Source organism: Salmo salar, chromosome ssa03 (assembly GCF_905237065.1).
Source record: "Salmo salar chromosome ssa03, Ssal_v3.1, whole genome shotgun sequence".
NCBI lineage: Eukaryota > Metazoa > Chordata > Actinopteri > Salmoniformes > Salmonidae > Salmo > Salmo salar.
This window is the reverse complement of record NC_059444.1, coordinates 56,674,289-56,698,632: the sequence shown is the minus strand read 5'-3', so window position 1 is coordinate 56,698,632 and position 24,344 is coordinate 56,674,289. Positions and strand designations below refer to the sequence as shown.

General features: G+C 48.5%; 1 protein-coding gene across 6 annotated transcripts in view; it reads right to left on the bottom strand.

The window, feature by feature from the left end:
• LOC106600859 (retinoic acid receptor alpha) overlaps positions 1-24,344 on the bottom strand; it is a 172,092-nt gene that overhangs the window by 74,924 nt on the left and 72,824 nt on the right. For all 6 annotated transcript variants that reach the window (XM_045714991.1, XM_045714990.1, XM_014192579.2 and 3 more), the window contains one exon: positions 19,923-20,770. In XM_045714991.1, the coding sequence (XP_045570947.1) occupies positions 19,923-20,109 (187 nt within the window). In that variant the 5' untranslated portion in view covers positions 20,110-20,770. The remainder of the gene's footprint in view (positions 1-19,922; positions 20,771-24,344) is intronic.

The window sequence follows — 24,344 nt, the reverse complement described above, 5'->3', positions numbered from 1 at the left end:
TACAGTGGGGGAAAAAAGTATTTGATCCCCTGCTGATTTTGTACGTTTGCCGACTTACAAAGAAATGATCAGTCTATAATTTTAATAGTAGGTTTATTTGAACAGTGAGAGACAGAATAATAACAAAAATATCCAGAAAAACGCATGTCAAAAATGTTATAAATTGATTTGCATTTTAATGAGGGAAATAAGTATTTGACCCCTCTGCAAAACATGACTTAGTTCTTGGTGGAAAAACCCTTGTTGGCAATCACAGAGGTCAGATGTTTCTTGTAGTTGACCACCAGGTTTGCACACATCTCAGGAGGGATTTTGTCCCACTCCTCTTTGCAGATCTTCTCCAAGTCATTAAGGTTTCGAGGCTGACGTTTGGCAACTCGAACCTTCAGCTCCTCCACAGATTTTCTATGGGATTAAGGTCTGGAGACTGGCTAGGCCACTCCAGGACCTTAATGTGCTTCTTCTTGAGCCACTCCTTTGTTGCCTTGGCCGTGTGTTTTGGGTCATTGTCATGCTGGAATACCCATCCACGACCCATTTTCAATGACCTGGCTGAGGGTTGGAGGTTCTCACCCAAGATTTTGACGGTACATGGCCCCGTCCATTGTCCCTTTGATGCGGTGAAGTTGTCCTGTCCCCTTAGCAAAAAACCCCATCCAAAGCATAATGTTTCCACCTCCATGTTTGACGGTGGAGATGGTGTTCTTGGGGTCATAAGCGGCATTCCTCCTCCTCCAAACACGGTGAGTTGATGTCAAAGAGCTCCATTTTGGTCTCATCTGACCACAACACTTTCACCAGTTGTCCTCTGAATCATTCAGATGTTCATTGGCAAACTTCAGATGGGCCTGTATATGTATTCTTGAGCAGGGAGACCTTGCGGGCGCTGCAGGATTTCAGTCCTTCACGGCGTAGTGTGTTACCAATTGTTTTCTTGGTGACTATGGTCCCAGCTGCCTTGAGATCATTGACAAGATCCTCCCGTGTAGTTCTGGGCTGATTCCTCACCGTTCTCATGATCATTGCAACTCCACGAGGTGAGATCTTGCATGGAGCCCCAGGCCACCAAATGTTGTCACCTTCTCACCAAGCTGCTTGGCGATGGTCTTGTAGCCCATTCCAGCCTTGTCTAGGTCTACAATCTTGTCCCTGACATCCTTGGAGAGCTCTTTGGTCTTGGCCATGGTGGACAGTTTGGAATCTGATTGATTGATTGCTTCTGTGGACAGGTGTCTTTTTTACAGGTAACAAGCTGTGGTTAGGAACACACCCTTTAACAGTGTGCTCCTAATCTCAGCTCGTTTCCTGTATAAAAGACACCTGGGAGCCAGAAATCTTTCTGATTGAGAGGGGGTCAAATACTTATTTCCCTCATTAAAATGCAAATCAATTTATAACATTTCTGACATGCGTTTTTCTGGATATTTTTGTTGTTATTCTGTCTCTCACAACCTACCATTACAATTATAGACTGATCCTTTCTTTGTCAGTGGGCAAACGTACAAAATCAGCAGGGGATCAAATACTTTCCCCCCCCACTGTATAATGGCAGTACTGGGGACAGTGTGATATAACCTTGTCTAATGCAGTAATCTAGGTTCACAGAGCCCTAGCCCTAACCTGCCATTGACCTGTTGCACCGTTCTAGCCACTCTGCACTGCTCCTGTCAAAGGACATAAGGCGCGTCGGTTATCTGACAGACTTCCTCCAGTCTTATTGCCGTAGGCCTCCTCCTCCTCCTCCTCCTCCTCCAGGCCCAGATGCTCCCTTCTCTTAGTATGCTAAGTGATACGCTAGCAGCTAGCTTCTCCACCCCACTGAGAGCAAGGCACTGAAGTCCGGGAGTCCAGCACACTCACCAGAACCACCTCCATCTGTCTGCCCATCCTTCGCTCCCTCCCTCCCACACAGGCAGGCCCATCAAGAGAGGTCACGTCAAAGACCATAACCTCTCCCTCCACCTCGCCGTCTCTGGGAGGCCTCCCGCAGAGGCAAGCGGTGAGCCGTGTGCTAGCGGAGGAGCGCTAGGCTAACGCCGTGACGGCCATTTCCCCTCCTCTAATGAGACGCCACCCCTCAACACACTGGGCATTTTTTACTACACACACACACACACACACACACACACACACACTTTAGTTTTTTCAAACGCATGCTTTCTCTACTCTCATCCGGACCTTAGGAAAAAGCCTGTCTTGGCAGCTGCTGTTGGGTACGGCGGAGCGGAGCAGGAATCAAAGCAGACATTAATAGCATCTCACAGACATAATTAGCGAAAGGGAACTCGCACCATGTGCCACAGATGATTAGTGAATTATATTTCCCCCTTGTAACAGACGAAAGGAGGCAGGTTTTCTGTTGTTGTTGCCCCCCCCCCAACATTCTCCAGCAGTGTAGAAGGAGTAGTTACCCACTGGAGTGTGATTGATGTGAATACAGGAAGGGAATGGGGCTGTGGCACGTTAAAAGAGGACAGGATCGATGCTTTGTTTACGGCGGCACGAGCGGGAACTGACGCGAACGAGGGAGGTGTGTGTGTGTGTGTGTGTGTGTGTGTCTGCACACGTGTGGGTGAACACACATCTGCTCTCATGTCAAGAAAGCACAGGCGGGACAAGGTGCCCTTCCATTGATACTTTAATGTGTGTGTGTGTGTGTGTGTGTGTGTGTGTGTGTGTGTCGCTGTCAGGAGTAATCAGTCTTGGTGTGGACACTGCTGGCCCTTCTCACTGAGTCATGCCTTTACTAAATGAGGTTGGACTGAAGTGTTGTTTTAATCAGCCCAGCCTGCCTCCATTCATTATTCAACACCTTGGCACACGGGAAGCCTGGGGGCTGGTGGGGGGGTAGACGGGAGGGCGGAGGAGGGGGAAGAGGAGGAGGGCCTGCTGAGGAGTTGTACGAGACGAACTAGAGGAGGAGGAGAGCTGAAGAGGTGTACAAGGAGAACGAAGGAGCGTGGGAGGAAGAGGAGAGGAGGGAAGCAGGAGGAGGAAAAGTGGACACCCCACATGTAGGGCTGAGGAGTAAGTTTAGGGGCGGCAGGTTTGCCTAGTGGTTAACCGAATGACAAGGTAAAAATCTGTCGTTCTGCCCCTGAACAAGGCAGTTAACCCACTGTTCCCCGGCAGGCCGTCATTGTAAATAAGAATTTGTTCTTAACTGACTTGCCTAGTTGAATAAAGTTTACATTAACAAAAAAAAGAAAGTTGTGGAACGCTCGTCTCTCTCCACCCAGCTGCTGACTGTTAAGGATGGATTCCAATCCAATACTTCGGCCTCCTTTCCCCTGCCCATGCTGACTTTGCGGATTTTAAAGAACTGGAGTGCGGTACTTATCGCCTTTTCCAATCATTTTAGCTACCTGAAGTAAAGAAACACAGAGAGAAGGAGAGACTTGGATGGCAACATGCACAAAGTTCTGTGGGTAAAAGTGGTCTAGTGTCAACTCCCTCTCTCCTCGTCAGGGTGGAACTAGGCATACCCTTCCCCGTCTACACGGATCATTCTGGAAGAACATGCTGTTCCTTGTCCCTTGTGGTCTTTTCTCTGAACCAACTACCCAAAAGGTGTCCCTCTCTGTTGAGCATACAGAGTCAGTCAACCCTATCCATACCACACACACACACACACACACACACACACACACACACACACACACACACACACACACACACACACACACACACACACCTCACCCACCCCCCCCACATTGCCCGTCCCTTCCCTCTCGTCCACATCAGTGGCTAAATGTCAACGGGCATGGTGCGTGACGTGACGTGGTGCGTGTGAACGTGTGAAAGGGGAGGAGGGAGGGAGGCGAGGGTTTGGATCAGCGAGTTTCACACCTCCAATGAGAGGCTTAGACTTCTCTGCTGGATGACAGGCTAAGTGCCAGCCAGCGCCATGGGCACACAGCTAAGATACTGTGAAAACCCTACAGAGATACTGTGAAGCTACAGCGAAGATCCTATATGAAGAAAGATACTACACATAGATACAATGAAGATACTCTACCTGTGAAGGTACGGCAATTGCAAAAGACATTATTCGCTACCAAGTTAGTGCAGCAAAGACTCTGGAAAGATGGTGTGAAGATGACGCAACAGTGAAGACGATACAAATAACGAAAACAAAGATACATGCTTAAGAAATACTGCAGAGATACGCGATGGACATCACAGAAGTCAGAGAGAAGTACGGGAGGAGTCCCTTCTGCTCTAAACCAAGCAGAGGATGGAACTTGAACATCTTCAGTTTCAGAAATGTTTTATTTTAGGGCTTTGGAAATCTTTGAAGTCTGTCGCTCTCTTCTCCCCCTCCTCTTCACCAGACCGTCTCTTGTTTCTCTATCTCCCTCACTCTCTCTTTACCTCACTCTCTCCGTCTCCAGTTCTCTCTGCCCCTCTCATTCTTTCCCTCACTTTCTCTCTCCCGCCATCTCCCCCACCCCTCCCTCTTTCCTTCCCTCCTGCTCACATTACTCTCTGTTGAGTGATAAACATTGTCTGTGGCCAGTAAATCCAGGCTGGGGCCTGAGGCAGGCTGACAGGCCCTCTATAAAACACTCCACTCTCTCCCACAGACACTGCCTTTGGTCTGGAGGCCCACAGGAAGTGATATCAGGCAAACGCACACACACACACACACACACACACACACACACACACACACACACACACACACACACACACACACACAGGGTATACACACACACACACACACACACACGCAAACGCATTCAGAAACTCGACAGAAACTCGACAGAAACTGTCCTCCCCTATCCCCTCCTCCGTCTCCCTAACTGAGCTCTTAACCGTGTCTGACTGACACTTTCATGACTTTAATTAAAAGGGTGACACGAGGCACCTCGCTTTACGCTAGCCCCCCCCAATCCCACTTGTGTGGGGGAACCGAGCAGCGTTAGCTAGCGTTAATGGGGCTTGCTAGCGTTAGCTAGCCCCCCCCAATCCCACTTGTGTGGGGGAACCGAGCAGCGTTAGCTAGCGTTAATGGGGCTTGCTAGCATTAGCAAGCCCCCCCCCCGTCGCCACTGACAGCCGGTCCAGTGATCGCGCCCGGAGAGCCTCAAACACGTAGCCAGCCTTCCTCCCCTGTCCTCTCCTCCTTTCCCGCCTCTCCTCGCTCACACATCCCTTCCATCAGGACAGCAGCACTAACAGAGTCCGACTCATCCGCAGAGTGCTGCCTGCGTGTGTACTGGTGCAGTATGTATTCTACACGTTTAAATCCAGTGTACAGGTGGAGGCTTTAAAACTAGAGCCTGCTTCAGGCTCTCCACCTCGCCTTCCCTCCCTCTACACTTCCATCTTTCTTTTCCTCCAGGAATGTAGAGAGAGATGGCGGAGGAGGATTGATGATGGGGGAGGAGGGACGGGGGGGGGGGGTCACATCTGGATTGAGACCGCCTGTCAACACACACTTCTGCGTGCGCGCGCTCACGGACACGGACACACACGAGCTCCTCCACGGTGGAGAATTAACGACTTAAAAGAGAGGGAAAGAAAGTGAGAGAGCGAGAAGAAGAAGAAAAAAAAAAGACAGAGGGGTCGGGGGGGGGGGCTGCCTTAGTAAAAACACACCTGGTAGCAATTTCTGTCCTCTGGTAAATTGGGCCAGAGAAGAAAATGATTTGGGTTTTGGTCTCATTTTTCAATCAAAGAAGTGATTACCTGGGAGAAAATGAGAGTGTGGGCTGTAAACCTTCTGCCCGCTGTTTCAAGTAGCGGGAGGAGTTGAGAGATTTGAGGTTGGCTGTGGGAGGAGAGGGAGAGCTATCGGTCTGGAGCTTAGGAAGAGAAGACTAGCCACTTTTCTCAATCTCACCGCTGGGAACAGTGAATGAGTGTGTGTGTGTGTGTGTGTGTGTGTGTGTGTGTGTGTGTGTGTGTGTGTGTGTGTGTGTGTGTGTGTGTGTGTGTGTGTGTGTGTTAGCCCCTGCATGTAACTACAAAGAATGTATTGGACTGTGTGCGTGTGCATTGTACAGTGTCTTGCGAAAGTATTCACCCCCATTGGCATTTTTCCTATTTTGTTGCCTTACAACCTGGAATTCAAAATGGCACTCGCACATCTGAGCAATCTTTTTTTTTACAGGTGCACGGTAACAGTTGAACAAGATGAAGGAACAAGGAAGCCCGCACACTGCTCTCGATAGTATCACTGATCTTTAATAAGCTTTACGTATCGGCCTCACGGTCTTCCTCAGAGCTTTTTTTTTTTTAAATGACGCCCTCTACCAAAATGGTAGCTATAAACGCAGAGGATGCGCACAGTGCAACAATATGATGAAGTGTGAATATTTCTGCCACCCACACACAGGAAAACGGTTCCAGATAAAATGGCATTATTACGTGCTCCACCACCCATGTTATCTACATGATTAAATGTCCAAGTGGGCTGTGCTATGTAGGTAAAACCTCTCGTTGTTGTTAGTTTTTTTTCCTTCGCCCCCCAACCCCTTTCGATGCGTTGAAACTTGTTTATACCCCTGTTGGTGAGCATTTGTCCTTTCCCAAGATAATCCATCCACCTGACAGGTGTGACATTTCAAGAAGCGGATTAAACGGCATGATCATTACACAGGTGCACCTTGTGCTGGGGCCAATAAAAGGCCACTCTAAAATCTGCAGTTGTGTCACACAACACAGCGCCACAGATGTCTCAAGTTGAGGGAGCGCGCAATTGTCATGGTGACTTCAGGAATGTCCACCAGAGCTGTTGCCAGAGAATTGAATGTTCATTTCTATACAATAAGCTGCCTGCATCGTTGTTTAAGACAATTTTGCATTACGTTGCAACCGGCCTCACAACAGCAGACCACGTGTATGGCGCCGTGTGGGGCGAGCAGTTTGCTGATGTCAACATTGTGAACAGAATGCCCCATGGTGACGGTGGGGTTATGGTACGGGCAGGCATAAGCTACGGACAACGAACACAATTGCGTTTTATCGATGGCTATTTCAATGAGCAGAGATACCGTGACGAGATCCCGAGGCCCACCGTGAGGTCAACATTGTTTTATGAATCTGTGACCAACAGATGCATATCTGTGAAATCCATAGATTGGGGCCTAAACAATGTATTTCAATTGGCTGATTTCCTTATAGGAACTGTAACTCAGTAAACTCTGAAATTGTTGCATGTTTCATTTGTATTTTTGTTCAGTGTGTGTTTCCTAAACCATAGACGACTCTGGAAAAGGCAGACATCCCTTTCCCCCAAACCTTCCAATGATAGATAAACAATAGTTAAAAATCAACCAGTCCCAGTGTTCAATAAATCATTCTAAAAATAAAAGGCCAAAACATGACTAAAAAACACATTAAGGAGTTAACAAACCAGCCTCCCTGAGAAGCCCTGATTTAAAGAGACAGTGGTGTGTGTGTGTGTGTGTGCTACTGTAACAGATGTGATCGTTAACTCTTGCGTTGTACGTGTGTGTTTGGAAATGGGGAGTTATTTAGTGCCCCTCCGTCCCATTCCAGACCATCCCGACTTCGTCGATCAGACCCACTATTCTCTCCCTCCCTCCCTCCCTCCCTCTCTCCCTCTCTCCCTCCCTCCCTCCCTCCCTCCCTCCCTCGTTACCTGCACCGCTGATAACATTTTTGTATAAAACTTTCTGGCTCACTGTGCTTGTTAAAGTTATTTATTGCCAGTGAAGGGGCGGAGGGTGGTAGCTAAGGAACACTACAATCTACAAACCTGCGCCCACACACAGGCACATGCACACACCAAAACCATGCGAAACAAACACGTGCACACATGTTCGCAAACTAAAACAGGGACAAATCAACATGTTAAATAAAACCAGGACGCACGTCATTGCAGGCGGACGAGCACCACTCAGAGAGCTCCCTTCGTAATTAGCTTTCAGAAAGAACGGCAGGCCCGAATGAGAGAGGCAGAGGAAATGAAAGGAAAGAGAATGATGAGGCAGTCGGAGGAGGATTAAGTGGACACTCAGCGCTACATTGCCAAGGTGATGACAAACTTACATGAGGGCCGTGTTTGTTTTTTATGCCAGCGGTGGCCTTCCAGACGGGGAAAAAAATACATTCTCTAGAGAGGGAACGAGAGTGGAACAGGGAAGGAAAACAATATCTCTCCAAAAAGACTTGAATCTCTCTCTCTCTCCCCCCAGTGTTTCATAGGTCGATAATGGTTGAAAGCAAACTTCTACATTCATTAAGGTCTTCCGAAACACCGGGGGCTAAGTGTACGAAGCCACACCACAGCAACTGTCCAGACAGTTTGCAATGAACAAAAACCCAAAATCACACAGATAGTGCTGTGTGACATCATGTTGGATACGTCGCCGTGAAAGAGGAATTGGACTTGGATATACACACTTGTCCTCACATGTTTTAAGACAGACTGACAGATACACCAAAAAAACCTTGTCGTCCGACATTTAAATGGAGGCAATTATGGTTAAATCAAAACCAGCTGACCAGCCTTCTGGCGCGTGCCGTCTAAACAGACCAATTAGGAGTCTTGGATTTGACAGGCCATTATGAAAGGAAAGCAGCGTTTGTCCCTCAGCCGAATCCCTTGGGATCTCTCTCTGTCTCTCCACCTTTCTCTTCCTCCATCTCTCCCTCTATGACACAGCTGGGCTTTTCACACCAGAAGGGTGTCTCTCCATTGGTAAGGTACACACACACACACACACACACACACACACACACACACACACACACACAATACAGATGGTGTCAAAGTGCAATGGAGTGGAGTGTTCTGCTTCTTTATTTTGGTAGAACTGCAATTTCTACCCTGCAGGCACCTGCAATTTACCATAGGTGAGATAAATTACACAGTAAACGAGAATCATTGCATCCAACCAAATTAATTAGAATTTTGAAGGATTTAGTCCAGGCCATTTTTTTTTTACTTTGAAGTGAAAAATCTTACTTTCACTTTTGATTAAAAAATATATATAATTGGTCCTGTGCAGTTGTAAGTCAAACGAACACGTGTAAAGAGCAAAAAAAATATTCAATTTCAACTTATATTATAGTGGAGAAAAGTGTGAATCATGCAAGTGTACCAATATATTGGACCGTATCTGTATAGACAGACAAAGAAGAAACCCACACATTTCCCCCAAGGGTCAAACACAAACAGTTTTTCAAAGACACACACACACACACCTCTAATGCAGAGTGGTCTTAAGCATTTCTCATCAGATAGAATCCTGAAGGTTGTGCGTTTAAGTGATCAGAGGACAGGCAGTAAAGAGTCAAGTCCCTTTATCAGGCATGTAGCACCCGCCATGCAGCCACGCTACCGTCATAGCCTACTTCAACAGGCTCACCCTCATCACCCCACCCCTCCCTCAGTCCCTCCTTCAAGACAACCATCACTCCCTTCATTCTCTCCATCACTGACCCCCCCCCCCATGCCCAGATGATGTCCCGCACCACAGCTGTGCCTTTAGCTGCTTCACCATGGGCTTTGGAGTCTGTCCAAGTGCCTGTCCTGCCTCTTGGCCTGTCGTCAGTGCCCAGCGCCCACCTCCCTTTGACTACCACCCGTCCATCCCTCCGCAGACGAGCGAGATCTCTGTCAGGATGTGGGGAATTATGACCAAACATTTCTTGCTGTCGGGGTGGCGACGTCATGTCAAACAAACTTCTAGAAAGGTCAACGTGATGTGCCGAGTTGTCGCACAGAGCACTCGCCTACTAGGGCGGCCCAACGAACTGCGGGGCCACAGGACGTGGGCCTACACAGACAGACAGATCTGGGGCCTTGCAACGCAAGAGGACCGAGGCGTCTGTCTGCAGACAGCAAAATGAAGAAAAGCTGAAAAGAAGAGAGGGAAGGAGGCGCAGGCAGAGAGAAGAGGCGAAATTTAAGACCCATAGGAAAGATTCTTGTGTGAAGGGCACGTCTGACCCTGGTTGATTTAAGATGCCTGGGGGCTCCAAGGTCGCCTCCTTGTCTCCTTCCAGGGGCCTCTCCTGCACCCCTCGACCCCCCCCCCACCACCATCCCACCCCAGGACAGCAGGCTGCAAAGGAAGTGTGTGTGTGTGTGTGTGTGTGTGTGTGTGTGTGTGTGTGTGTGTGTGTGTGTGTGTGTGTGAGATCCATATATCAGTTGGCAATAGGTACCTATTATGTCAGCGGCTGCGATCGTCGCACCAATGGGTGAGGTTTGCTTTGAAGTCTCAGTCAGACAGTCATGTGATGAGCGTGACAACGATTAAGTCTGGTAGTTCACAGTACTCGGAGGTTCGAAGTCTGAACGACTTGTTCTCAGATGACTGTCGTTATCATTGTGTCAAGTATGATGCAATTACCGGTCTAAAACGGTTGAAGTTCCATCACTCACACCTTTGCAAAAGGTCAGTCACGTCTGCTGAGTGATGTTTCACACGGTCCTCCACGAGCTCGAAAACAAGTAGCAAAGTCAAGTAAACACCACCGCCGCTATGGAAAGAGCAGTCATCACAATGACTAACCAGTCACAACAACCTGAATCAGTTAACCGGTGATGCAACAGTAACCATAACAACCTGTATCTGCTCCCTAGCAACCCTTATCACCCCTACCTAGTGAGCAACAACGGCCTGTATCAGCTCCGTCAACAAGCAGACACAGCACCCCTAGACAGGTGCTCGTCTCAAATGGCTCCCTATTCCCTAGTTTGTGCACTTTTGGTGCAAATGTGGCGCACGGTCAAAAGTAGTGCACTGTATAGGGAATAGGGTGATAAGAACACCATCAGGCAAGTTTATTTATTTATTTTTATTTCACCTTTATTTAACCAGGTAGGCAAGTTGAGAACAAGTTCTCATTTACAACTGCGACCTGGCCAAGATAAAGCCAAGCAGTTCGACACATACAACAACACAGAGTTACACATGGAGTAAAACAAACATACAGTCAATAATACAGTAGAAAAATAAATCTATATACAATGTGAGCAAATGAGGTGAGATAAGGGAGGTAAAGGCAAAAAAGGCCATGGTGGCAAAGTAAATACAATATAGCAAGTAAAACACTGGAATGGTAGATTTGCAGTGGAAGAAAGTGCAAAGTAGAAATAGAAATAATGGGGTGCAAAGGAGCAAAATAAATAAATAAATAAATACAGTAGGGGAAGAGGTAGTTGTTTGGGCTAAATTATAGATGGGCTATGTACAGGTGCAGTAATCTGTGAGCTGCTCTGACAGCTGGTGCTTAAAGCTAATGAGGGAGATAAGTGTTTCCAGTTATAGAGATTTTTGTAGTTCGTTCCAGTCATTGGCAGCAGAGAACTGATAGGAGAGGCGGCCGAAGGAGGAATTGGCTTTGGGGGTGACCAGAGAGATATACCTGCTGGAGCGCGTGCTACAGGTGGGTGCTGCTATGGTGACCAGCGAGTTGAGATAAGGGGGAACTTTGCCTAGCAGGGTCTTGTAGATGACCTGGAGCCAGTGGGTTTGGCGACGAGTATGAAGCGAGGGCCAGCCAACGAGAGCGTACAGGTCGCAGTGGTGGGTAGTATATGGGGCTTTGGTGACAAAACGGATGGCACTGTGATAGACTACATCCAATTTGCTGAGTAGAGTGTTGGAGGCCATTTTGTAAATGACATCGCCGAAGTCGAGGATCGGTCTGCGTAGCCTGGCTACGCAGACGCTCGTTGACATGCGCAAGCAGTTTAGATGAAATGATTGAATAACACGCATGTGTACATTTATTTTGCAAGGCGAGCGGTATGGTCAGCATGTATCTAACACTGTTAAAACTGGGATCGAGAAAACCCCCCCAAACTAGTCAGAGTTATTCCCCTCCAATTAAAACGATTATCTCGGTCTTCAACATGCGCCATGCAGCCTGGTGAGTGGTCTGCGAGTCCACGTAGACGTCACAGCAACCCTCGAGAAGACAAACATCGGTTGGGCATGTCCCAGTTGGTGCCTGCCCAAAGGTGGACCAATCAAAATGGAGCTCGGTCAGAGACGATCACTGTGGTGATGTGGACAGGAACACAGGGACCGGCAGCTTTCGACACGCAACGCGACGCTGTAAAACACCGTGACGATATATGAGACGTACAGCCAGCCACCGAGAGAGAGAGAACCAGAAAGAGAGAGCGAGCAGAAAGAAAGGAGAGAGAGAGAGAGAGAAAGAGAGAAAGAGAGAGAGAAAGAGAGAGAAAGAGAGCGAGAGAGAGAAAGAGAGAAAGAGAGAGAGAGCAGAGAGCAGAGAGAGAGCAGAGAGCGAGCAGAGAGCGAGCAGAGAGCGAGCAGAGAGCGAGAGAGAGAGAGAGAGAGAGAGAGAAAGTGCGTGTTGACAGCTCTCCAACACCTCTGTGGTGCCAGACATTGACCGGGCACGAGTGGCGCTGCAATGCCAGAGCCGACTCACACCTTCAGAAGGAGTGAGGACCAAACGGTTTGCAGACGTACACCAGGCCTGTCGGGGAGCGAGGCTGAGGACAGGGTTGAAAACATGCCTATCCAGTCTAAGGGCCAGACCTTGTCAATCACTTGGCATCTTTAACTTTGAATAATGTCTGTTTGTACGTATAAAAGAAAAGGAGAACTGCTGCTACCGACCAAGGTGCATGAATTGTAGAGGGGAGATTCAGCAGCTGTTGGAGGAGTGTTGTTATTGTACAAGTAAAACCAATTCCAGCGTTGGTTTTAATTGTAACAACAAAAGACACTATTTTTAAAATGTACTTTCATTGTCCTCCAAGAGTTGCTGTACACTTGTCTTTATCTTCTTCCCAGCAAATTCTATCTTGATAATAAAATGAACACATAAGCCAATACCTATTGTTACAGAGGTGGTTCAGTGACCACACTTTGAGTCCTAGTGGTTGAACCCCATCGGTCCCGCTAGCAGGAACTACAAAACAAGTCAAATCAGAGCAGGACATTGCTTTAATCAGAACCAATAAGCCATAAGCATGCTCCTAGCTTGACACTCTCGTAGGGCTGTGACACACTTGTGAAAGGATGCAACCCAAATAGCACCCTTTTTCCCTAGGCAGTGACTACTTTTGACCAGAGCCTATAGGGTTGTGCTGTAGTCTAGCTGCGTGAGGGAGCGTCGACACACCGAACGCTGAGCAGATTAAAGGGGGACGGAAGAGGGAAGTTGAATAGAACGACCGGGGGGGGTTAACGAAGAGCTCGCCGAGTTAGGTAGCGTTTGGATCAGCGGGACCTCCGAGGCAGGGTGTGTGTGTTTGAACCTGTGTGTGTGTGTGTGTGTGTGTGCGCGCGTGCGTGCGTTCGTGTGTGTGTGTTATTAAGTAGACGTCTGTGTCAGTGGGACCTGGGAGGCGGCACAGTCATCAACAGCGATAAAACACCGTCTCCCTTCACACCAGGGTGAGTAGAGACGAGAGAAGAGGGAGAGGAGGAGAGACAAAGAGACGGAGGTAGGCAATGGTCAACTGTATCAGAGTCATAGTTCTACATTAACCCATACGTACCGCATTCATAAGCAGCACATAAGCGTTTCATCATGTAAAGTGTTAGCGAATGTAGCTGGGAAGTGGGTAGGATACACGACACAAAGTTGTGTTATTGTTCAGATGGGACACTTGTAGCTTCAGCTGTGTTCTTCAGGTCAGTCTAGTTGTGTCATTATTTTGTCTTTAGTTTTTAGTCACTGTCGCACTTTGAGATAGTAATAATATATTTCAACTATTATTGTATTTTTTGCGGTAGTCACTAAACCCAATTTAAACACGGTAAAACATACTAAACAAAAAGGCACGCCTGCATTTGCATCGTGGTCATATGTCTTCTTTCATGTTCACATTGATAACGTACCATATCGTGGCAGGTCAGCCTATCAACAACAAGCTCGTCTGTGTTAGTAAACCAGACTTAGCGTTGGTTTATGTGTGATGAAAACGACCACAACTAAATGAACCAGCCCAAAGAAAGTGAACAGTACTTTGAACTCTTTGCTGCGTTGCTGCAGGATATGTGCGGTGGCAGTGCAGGAAGGGAGGGAGGGAGGGAGGGAGGGAGGGAGGGAGGGAGGGAGGGAGGGAGGGAGGGAGGGAGGGAGGGAGGGGGGGAGAGGGTGTTTGAGGGGAGTATAGTACTCAACATGGGATGCTTTGTGGCTTAATAATGTGGCGGTCTATATTTAACGGGGAGGTGTGTGTGTGTGTGTGTGTGTGTGTGTGTGTGTGTGTGTGTGTGTGTGTGTGTGTGTGTGTGTGTGATGAAGCCATCCCAGATCCCGGGTTATAGGGACAACTCCCTCCTTTCAAAACTGGAGGGAGAGATGATTAGCATAAAACGAGAGCTGCGCATAGAAAATGAGCGTAGCCGCACGGCCTGCCAGTCTGATTCAGGATAAAACCTCCGTCTGGGGTGGTAATACAGTAGTGGATGGGTGAGGGGTGCCGTGTCATCCATGTGGACTGGGCCAAGCTGGTAGTGGATGATGGTGGAGATGATGAAATAGGGCCCCCACCGTCACTGCATGACTAAGTGGTGAGTCAAATGATCGTGGTCAAAGTCTCTCTGCAACAGATCTCGGATATGTTCAAACAAACTGTCCGGGGAAAAACCCTCGTATCACGTTTAGTTCCAAAAGCATGTTGACATTGACAGTAAAAGACTAGAAGGCGGATCACACATTGGGCCACAGCGCCACAGGCTCAAAAACAAAGCCTGTTTTAACGTCACAGGCATCAAAAGCAGTGTTTGTTGTTGCTCTATCAGCTTTCTATCTGACACACGCACCTACAACTCATATCTCCTGACATCACTCAGAGAACACAGAGGCCCGTAGTAACCGCAGGGCGTTCAGCATCAGCACAGCGGTGTGGCGTTCGCTACCACTCCCTACACCGGGATCGCAGAGAACTACTGAGGAGAACGAAAGAAGTGAGGAAAAAGAGAGGCCGAAGGAAAGTAGGAACGAGGTGATGAAAGAAAGAGAGGGATAGAGCGAGAGAGAGAGAGAGAGAGAGAGAAAGTGTGAGAGAATACGAGCTGCTTTGCAAGTAGGGGGAAGAGAAAAAAGAAGTGATGAGAGAGAGAGAGAGAGAGAGAGAGAGAGAGAAGACGAGCCATGTGGAAGAGGGTAAGGAGTGATGAAAGAAAAGGGAGGAGAGAGAGAGAACGAGAAGATGAGCGGCGTTGAAAGAGGGAGTACCCTGGGGCTAGCTGATCCAGCTTGGCTACTGCTCCGACTAATCCCAGCCTGAGCACATCATCTAGGCTTTATCGGTAATTAGCACGCTAACCATTCCCCAGTCCCACTAGGGTCTGGACCTGGAGAACACAACCTCCACAGCCAGCCAGCCCTTCCCTTGCATTCAATTAGGCCACTTTAAAGTGCATGCCATACCCTGGGCTGGGAATGGAGGACAGGAGGAGAAAAGGAGGAAGAGGAGGCAACGGGAGTTGAGAAAAAGGAGGGAAACAGTCATTTTCCCGAGGCTGAGGGTGTTATTCAGACTACAGAGGGTGTGAGTTGTTTGGGGAGGAGGGGGGGGGTTGGTCAGAGGTATGGGTTTTTGTCATGGAGTGTTTTGCGGGGAGGCGTTAACGCTCCTTGCCCTGTCGAGGCGAATCGGGGATGATCTCCACGGTTACGAGGGGAGAGAGGGAGAGAGAGAGAGAGAGAGAGAGAGAGAGAGAGAGACGTGATGAAAACGACCTCTGCACGGCTGGCATGTCCTTGGAAATGTAGATTTTTATCCCAGTTTATTGGGAAATAAGACCTTAATCCCTGCTTTAACCAATAATGCTGGCAGGAAATTGTATAACTTAGCGCAACATACATGACATAACTACTGTCTCAGGTCAAGGTTAGAATAGGAAGAGGAGGAGGAAGAGGAGGAGGAGCGGCTAGGGTTTGAGAGGCACATTTAAAAAAATGTTTTATTTCACCTTTATTTAACCAGGTAGGCCAGTTGAGAACAAGTTCTCATTTACAAGATAAAGCCAAGCAGTGCGACAAAAACAACAACACAGAGTTGCACATAAACAAGCATACAGTCAATAACACAAAAGAAAAGAAAACTAGAAAAATCTATGTACAGTGTGTGCAAATGTAGAAGAGTAGGGAGGCAGGCAATAAATAGGCCCTAGAGGTGAAAATAATTACAATTTAGCATTAACACTGGACTGATAGATGGGTAGATAATGATGTGCAAGTAGAGATACTGGGGTGCAAAAGAGCAAGAGGGTAAGTCATAATATGGGGATGAGGTAGTTGGGTGTGCTATTTACAGATTGGCTGTGTACAGGTACAGTGATCGGTAAGCAGCTCTGACAGCTGATGCTTAAAGTTAGAGAAGGAGATATAAGACTCCAGCTTCAGAGATTTTTGCAATTCATTCCAGTCATTGGCAGCAGAGAACTGGAAGGAAAGGCGACCAAAGGAATTGTTGGCTTTGGGGATGACCAGTTCAATATACCTGCTGGAGCGCATGCTACGGGTGGGCGTTGCTATGGTGACCCGTGAGCTGAGATAAGGCGGAGCTTTACCTAGCAAAGACTCATAGATGACCTGGAGCAAGTGGGTTTGGTGACGGATATGTAGTGAGGGCCAGCCAACGAGAGCATACAGGTCGCAGTGGTGGGTAGTACATGGGGCTTTGGTGATAAAACGGATGGCACTGTGATAGACTACATCCAATTTGCTGAGTAGAGTGTTGGGGGCTATTTTGTAAATGACAACGCCGAAGTCGAGGATCGGTAGGATAGTCAGTTTTACGAGGGTATGTTTAGCAGCATGAGTGAAGGAGGCTTTGTTGCGAAATAGGAAGCCGAATCTAGATTTAATTTTGGATTGGAGATGCTTAATGTGAGTCTGGAAGGAGAGTTTACAGTCTAACCAGATACCTAGGTATTTGTAGTTGTCCACATATTCTAGGTCAGAACCGTTCAGAGTAGTGATGCTGGTTGGACAGGAGGGTGCGGGCAGCGAATCGGTTGAAGAGCACTTAGTTTTACTTGCATTTAAAAGCAGTTGGAGGCTACGGAAGGAGTGTTGTATGGCATTGAAGCTTGTTTGGAGGTTTGTTAGCACAGTGTCCATAGAAGGGCCAGATGGATACAGAATGGTGTCGTCTGCGTAGCGGTGGATCAGAGAATCACCAGCAGCAAGAGCGACATCATTGATATATACAGAGAAAAGAGTCAGACCGAGAATTGAACCTTGTGGCATCCCCATAGAGACTGCCAGAGGTCCGGACAACAGGCCCTCATCCACAATTTCACATATTCTTGAGTAATACTTTTTAGGTGTGGTTTATGCAGAGGGTGTGAATCTGATGATATGTCCATGAGGTGGCATACTCATGGGAAATACATTTAGCAAGTGGAACAAACTTTCTATGGACAGTGTAAAGAGGCTTTGAGTGACCGGGTCTTTTTGAACAACATGTCAAAAAGAGACAAGAGGGGAAGAACATACACACACACACACACACACACACACACACACACACACACACACACACACACACACACACACACACACACACACACACACACACACACACCCCGTTGCCTCATGCTACCTCTTCAAATGATAATGAACGTCTCTATTTGGAATACGCCACTGCTGCTTCTCACCACCTCTCCCCCCTCAGTGCTTCCTCAAACACAGCATGTGTGCTGTGTATGTCGCAGCCCCCGCCCCCCCATCCCCCGCCAGCTCCTCTCATCTCCGGTGAAACCCCGTCTTGCATGACAGCTCACCCAGGCCATCTCCGAGCGTGGAGGGGGGCTGTGTAATAATTAGCCCCTGGCGGCGAGGGAGGGCTGTTTGTCAGCTAACACTATGCAGGAGCTGTGGATTAGTCTCTCAGCACCAAGAGAGGAGCACGCTCAACAGCCAGCCAGAAGAACACACTCCGTCTCTGTCTCCGCGCGTACGCGTACGCGTACACACACACACACACACACACACACACACACACACACACACACACACACACACACACACAGGGAGGCAGGGAGCCCCTCTGCTCTGACAGGCTGTTGTACTCCAGGCTCCGCTGTCTGTCTGTCTGTCTGTCTGTCTGTCTGTCTGTCTGTCTGTCGCAGCCTCCCGACAGAGCGCCAGCCTGGATCTTGGGAATGGAAGCCACGATGGGGAGACATGGTGGGTGGAGGGACAGAGACATTAGCTGCTTTGCATTTTTTCCCATACAGACATGAGAGGAAGAGGAGAGGAAGAGGAGTGGCGATGGGGCCGGAACGTCACCCAGCAAGGCATGCTGGGACAGAGCGGATGTAAGCTTGGCTATGATTGGACAGTTTATTGGTAGAATGGGTAATGTGTCAGTGTCCTTGGTGTCCACATCACCAACAAACTAACATGGTCCAACCACACAAAGACAGTTGTGAAGAGGGCACGACAAAACGTATTCCGCCTCAAGAAAATGAAAAGATTTCGCATGGTCCTCAGATCCTCAAAAGGTTTTACTGCTGCACCATCGAGAGCATCCTGACGGGTTGGCAACTGCTCGGCCTCCGATCGCAAGGCACCACAGTGGGTAGCGCATACGGTGCAGTACATCACTGGGGCCAAGCTTCCTGCCATCCAGGACCTCTATATCAGGCGGTGTCAGAGGAAGGTCCTAAATATTGTCAAAGACTCCAGCCATCCTAGTCATAGACTGTTCTCTCTGCTACCGCACGGCAAGCGGTACCGGAGCGCCAAGTCTAGGTCCAAGAGGCTTCTAAACAGCTTCTACCCTCAAGCCATAAGACTCCTGAACATCTAATCAAATGGCTACCCAGACTATTTGCATTGACCCCCCCCCCCTTTACACTGCTGCTACTCTCTGTTATTATCTATGCATAGTCACTTTAATAACTCTACCTACATGTACATACTACCTCAATTACCTCGACTAACCGGTGGCCCCACACATTGTACCGGTACCCCCTGCATATAGCCTTGCTATTGATATTTTACTGCTGCTCTTTAATTACTTGTTACTTTTTTGGGGTTATTTTTCTTAAAACAGCATTTTTGGTTAAGGGCTTGTAAGTAAGCATTTCGCTGTAAGGTTTACACCTGTTGTATTCTGCGCATGTTTTTATTTGATTTGATAAATGAGACCTTAATCAAATATTGTTTGTGGAATGGATGGGTGGTCCCATACATCCTCCTACCTGTCAATACTTCCTTACTCCAGGTGAGCTACCGTCACAACAGCTACAGTCAGAACAACCACCCCTTATTCTCGCTCTTCCCAAATCAGATGCACAGACAGACACACACCAACGCATGAAAACACACATGCACACAGACCCGGAGAGAGCGCCCACCTGCCAGTTCAAGTGAGGACACATACATACACACACACACACACACTCTCTTCCTAAGGCATTGTGCCCAGGAACATTCCATTGGTTATTCAAAGCTGCCTCATTTAGATCAGACCAATCCGCTCGCTCAGTTCGACACATCGCCGCATGACAACTGGCAAGGATCCAGATCGCCAGGAGCAACTAGTCAAGTCTATGTTCCACACCAACCAAACCTCTAATGTGGAATCCAGTTCTATATAGACTCCACTCCACTTTGATCTGGTTAAGTCATTTAGCATGACAGCCATATATATATATATATACACGTAACACAGGAGATGCTGGAAATGATTCAGAGAACACAGCACAGCAACTAAGTTAAAACTTGTGCAGTTCATTTTTAACCTCCTGCGTTTTTCCTGGATTGATCCAACTTTATGTCAAACTTCAAATGCTGATTTTGGTACAAATATAGGATGGATCAAGTCAGTCTGTGCGCCAACAGAGTCAACCAACAAAGCACAAGTATAAACACAACGCAAAAAAAATGTTTCTGCCATTCAGCAGTACCTGATAACCTTCTAATCAACCACTAATGTCAACATACACCAACAACAGAATAGTGCAGTGTGATTGGGTACTTACTGGCTGGCGACGGTGTGCTGTATCCACTGATGGGCAGTCCGGAGAGGGTGGGAGGGGACAGCCCCCCCAGCATGTGGGGGAAGAAGTAGGAGTAGTGAGGCATGGGGAATCCCCCCACAGAGACAGTGGGGCCCCCTGCACTCCCTGGCCCCCCCGGGGGGTGGCAGGGGTTACCTTTGCCCGTCATGTTCTGCTCGGCAGACCTTGAGCCGAGTCCAAAGAGTCTCCTGTAGGTATCCGTGGTGACGGCGGTCTACATCCCCAACCTCACCCGCCGATGGCGACGTAATCCAATGAATTAAGAAGCGGTGGTGGTAGCTGACGGTGGACCACAACGATGTGTGTGTATTTGTGTAGGTGTGTGAAATGGAGCTTCTAGGTTACGCCAGTGTTCCCAGTGGATGCTTCAGAGAAACTTTGAATCCAAGGGCATATAGGCTATTTTCTTCCAAAGGCTGGTCCCTCTGCCTTGATATGAATTGTGTTCTACTGAGATAGATAGCGGTAGAGTAGGCCACTAAGATTTATACCTTGAATGAAACACCAATTACATAAATACTAAGGGAGGTCGCTAGGCAGAATCATCTGGCACCAATGGACTCCAGATCCCTTGTTCACGATTGGATAGACTTCTCAGGCCTTGGGGGGATTGGATGAGAACAGCTTTTCTCTCTCCAGTGACTCAGCAGAGCTCACACAACAACACGACGGAGGAGGAGGATTGTTATGACGATGGCTGGTTTTAGTTGTCACCGTAACATGTCTTGCGCCCCAGGTCAACCCCTATCGCCGCGGTGACTCACTTTCAGTCTCGGCAACACACCTGTGGCAGACTGGCAATCTTCTTCCTTCGGAAACAGAGACAGAGAGAGAAAGAGAGAAGAGTTAGATATTCACTCACTGCTGCACATTCAGAGACAGAGAGACAGGGGTACAAATGCATATTCAGTGGGGTGGCGTTGATTTTTGCCCGGGTTCATCTCTATTTATTTTTTTATTTTTATTTCACCTTTATTTAACCAGGTAGGCTAGTTGAGAACAAGTTCTCATTTGCAACTGCGACCTGGTCAAGAAAAAGCATAGCAGTTAGACACATACAACACAGAGTTACACGTGAAATGAACAAAAACATAGTCAATAATACAGTAGGAAAAAAAAACAACTAAAAGTCTATATACAGTGAGTGCAATTTAGGTCAAATAAGGGAATTAAGGCAATAAATAGGCCATGGTGGCAAAGTAATACAGTATGGCAATTAGACACTGGAATGGTAGATGTGCAAAATGTAGACAGCGTGGGGAAAACAGAGCCCGGGTTCCTCTCTAGCGAACTTGTTAAAGCTAATGTTTTCAATGAGGAGCACGGCTCCCCCTTCCCCCCCACCCGCCCCCTGCTGTCTCCCCCGGCCTCCCCCCTGCTGTCTCCCCCGGCCTCCCCCCTGCTGTCTCCCCCGGCCTCCCCCCTGCTGTCTCCCCCGGCCTCCCCCCTGCTGTCTCCCGGCCTCCCCCCTGCTGTCTCCCAGGCCTCCCTCCTGCTGTCTCCCCGGCCTCCCTCCTGCTGTCACCCCGGCCTCCCCCCTGCTGTCTCCCCCGGCCTCCCCCTGCTGTCTCCCCCGGCCTCCCCCTGCTGTCTCCCCGGCCTCCCCCTGCTGTCTCCCCGGCCTCCCCCCTGCTGTCTCCCCGGCCTCCCCCTGCTGTCTCCCCGGCCTCCCCCCTGCTGTCTCCCCGGCCTCCCCCCTGCTGTCTCCCCGGCCTCCCCCTGCTGTCTCCCCCGGCCTCCCCCTGCTGTCTCCCCGGCCTCCCCCTGCTGTCTCCCCGGCCTCCCCCCTGCTGTCTCCCCGGCCTCCCCCTGCTGTCTCCCCGGCCTCCCCCCCTGCTGTCTCCCCGGCCTCCCCCTGCTGTCTCCCCGGCCTCCCTCCTGCCCTTGCAGGGTGAATCATCATCATCAGAGATGCTGAGGCTCATTAATGGAGTCCATCTGAACCTCTTTCTCTCTCTCTCTCTCTCTCTCTCCGCTCCTCAAAATAAACAGGAGATGGTTATGAGCTTATGCAACCTGCCAAGAGAGACGGGAGGGAGGGAAGAGTAACCTAGTTCTGCCTTTCAATGCTGATGTTGTACAACATGCCTTATATAAATCTAAAACTTCTTGCTTTGCTACACACTGTAGCAACTAGCTCTAATACATGTCTGTAACACCATCCACTACCACTGACAGCTTTGCTTCCATCTCTTTCACCCATCTGGCATTGACATGTCAAAGGAGGGAAGCGTTTACTGTTCTTTGGAGTCTGGATTGTAGTTGTCTGAAAGTTGAAAACATCCTTTGAGTGCCTTTTTCCCCCTCCCGGTCTGTCATGTCTGTCTGTAGCCGTCTGAGAGGCATTTGTTCTTCCCTGGCCCCGGTAAGGGGGTGTTGGGTGCACAAGGGCCCGTTTTTTTACAGGTTCAGGGGCCTCGTTTTTAACTGCCGGGACCTTTATAGATCTCCTGCAAAGTGCTGCTCCCTCCGCCGCCAGGCCTCACCTTGTGAAGTTCTCCGCCGACAGGAGTGTGCGTGAGTGTTAGTGTGCGTGCATGCGTGTGTGTGATCTCCTGCAAAGTGTTGCACCAGCATCAGGCCCCCCTTTGTGAAGTCGGCACACACACACACACACACACACACACACACACACACACACACACACACACACACACACACACACACACACACACACACACAGGGCTCTGGGCCCCTGTCGTAAAACAGCCAAACACCACTGGGTTTTCAGACATGTTTGTGTTTGACGGGTGAGGAGAGGAGGGGAGGAGGTGGATGAAGAGGCCTTGGTGAAGGTCTGGGATAAAAACAAGACTGCTGTGATAAGTGCACCAGAGCATTATTATCAAAACTCTAAAACAAGACGACGAACCCTTATTGGAACAGAAACATGACGAAGAACCCTTATTGGAACAGAAACATGACGACGAACCCTTATTGGAACAGCAACATGACGACGAACCCTTATTGGAACAGAAACATGACGACGAACCCTTATTGGAACAGAAACATGACGACGAACCCTTATTGGAACAGAAACATGACGAAGAACCCTTATAGGAACAGAAACATGACGAAGAACCCTTATAGGAACAGAAACATGACGAAGAACCGTTATAGGAACGGAAACATGATGAAGAACCGTTATAGGAACAGAAACATGACGACGAACCCTTATAGGAACAGAAACATGACGACGAACCCTTATAGGAACAGAACAAGATGCAGTTAATTCAGACCACGTATTACACGTATATACACACACACACACGACTCTCATGCTCAAATTTTTCATATATCCATTCACCCATCCATCCATATACCAACCCACCCATTCATCCTTCCCTGAGAAGGAACACCATCCATCAAAATTGGCTACATCCGTCTTGCCGCTCACAGATCCCACCTGGGAATTTGAGCTTCTACCCTGAGCTTTAGCACAATGCACTGGGTAGAACACGTTCAAAGGATACAGAGGGAGAGAGCGTGATGGCGAGAAAGGGGGAAAGAGAGACAGGGAGCGGGGGAGGAGGGTTAGATCAAAGCGAGAGGAAGCGGATGAAGATACCTTGTTGTGCTCGCCGCTTTCAAATCTCGCTCATACATTATTAAAACACCCTACTAAGTAGGTTAAACCCCATAGGTCCCCTTTACATAGCCATGCACTCGTTCATTTAATCATGGGCATGTGTGTATACCAGTGCATCAGTGTGTGTGTGTGTATCAGTGTATTTGTATCAGTGTGAGAGAGAGGAGAGAGACAGAAACAGAGACTGCTATATTGAGAGAGGAGAAAAAGAGAGGAGAGAGAGAGAACAGAGACTGCTATATTGAGAGAGGAGAAAAAGAGAGGAGAGAGAGAAACATAGACTGCTATATTGAGAGAGGAGAAAAAGAGAGGAGAGAGAGAGAACAGAGACTGCTATATTGAGAGAGGAGAAAAGGAGAGGAGAGAGAGAAACAGAGACTGCTATATTGAGAGAGGAGAAAAAGAGAGGAGAGAGAGAGAACAGAGACTGCTATATTGAGAGAGGAGAGAGAGAAACAGAGACTGCTATATAGAGAGAGGAGAGAGAGAGAGAGAGAGAAACAGAGACTGCTATATTGAGAGAGGAGAAAAAGAGAGGAGAGAGAGAGAACAGAGACTGCTATATTGAGAGAGGAGAGAGAGAAACAGAGACTGCTATATTGAGAGAGGAGAGAGAGAGAGAGAGAGAACAGAGACTGCTATATTGAGAGAGGAGAAAAAGAGAGGAGAGAGAGAGAACAGAGACTGCTATATTGAGAGAGGAGAGAGAGAAACAGAGACTGCTATATTGAGAGAGGAGAGAGAGAGAGAGAGAACAGAGACTGCTATATTGAGAGAGGAGAAAAAGAGAGGAG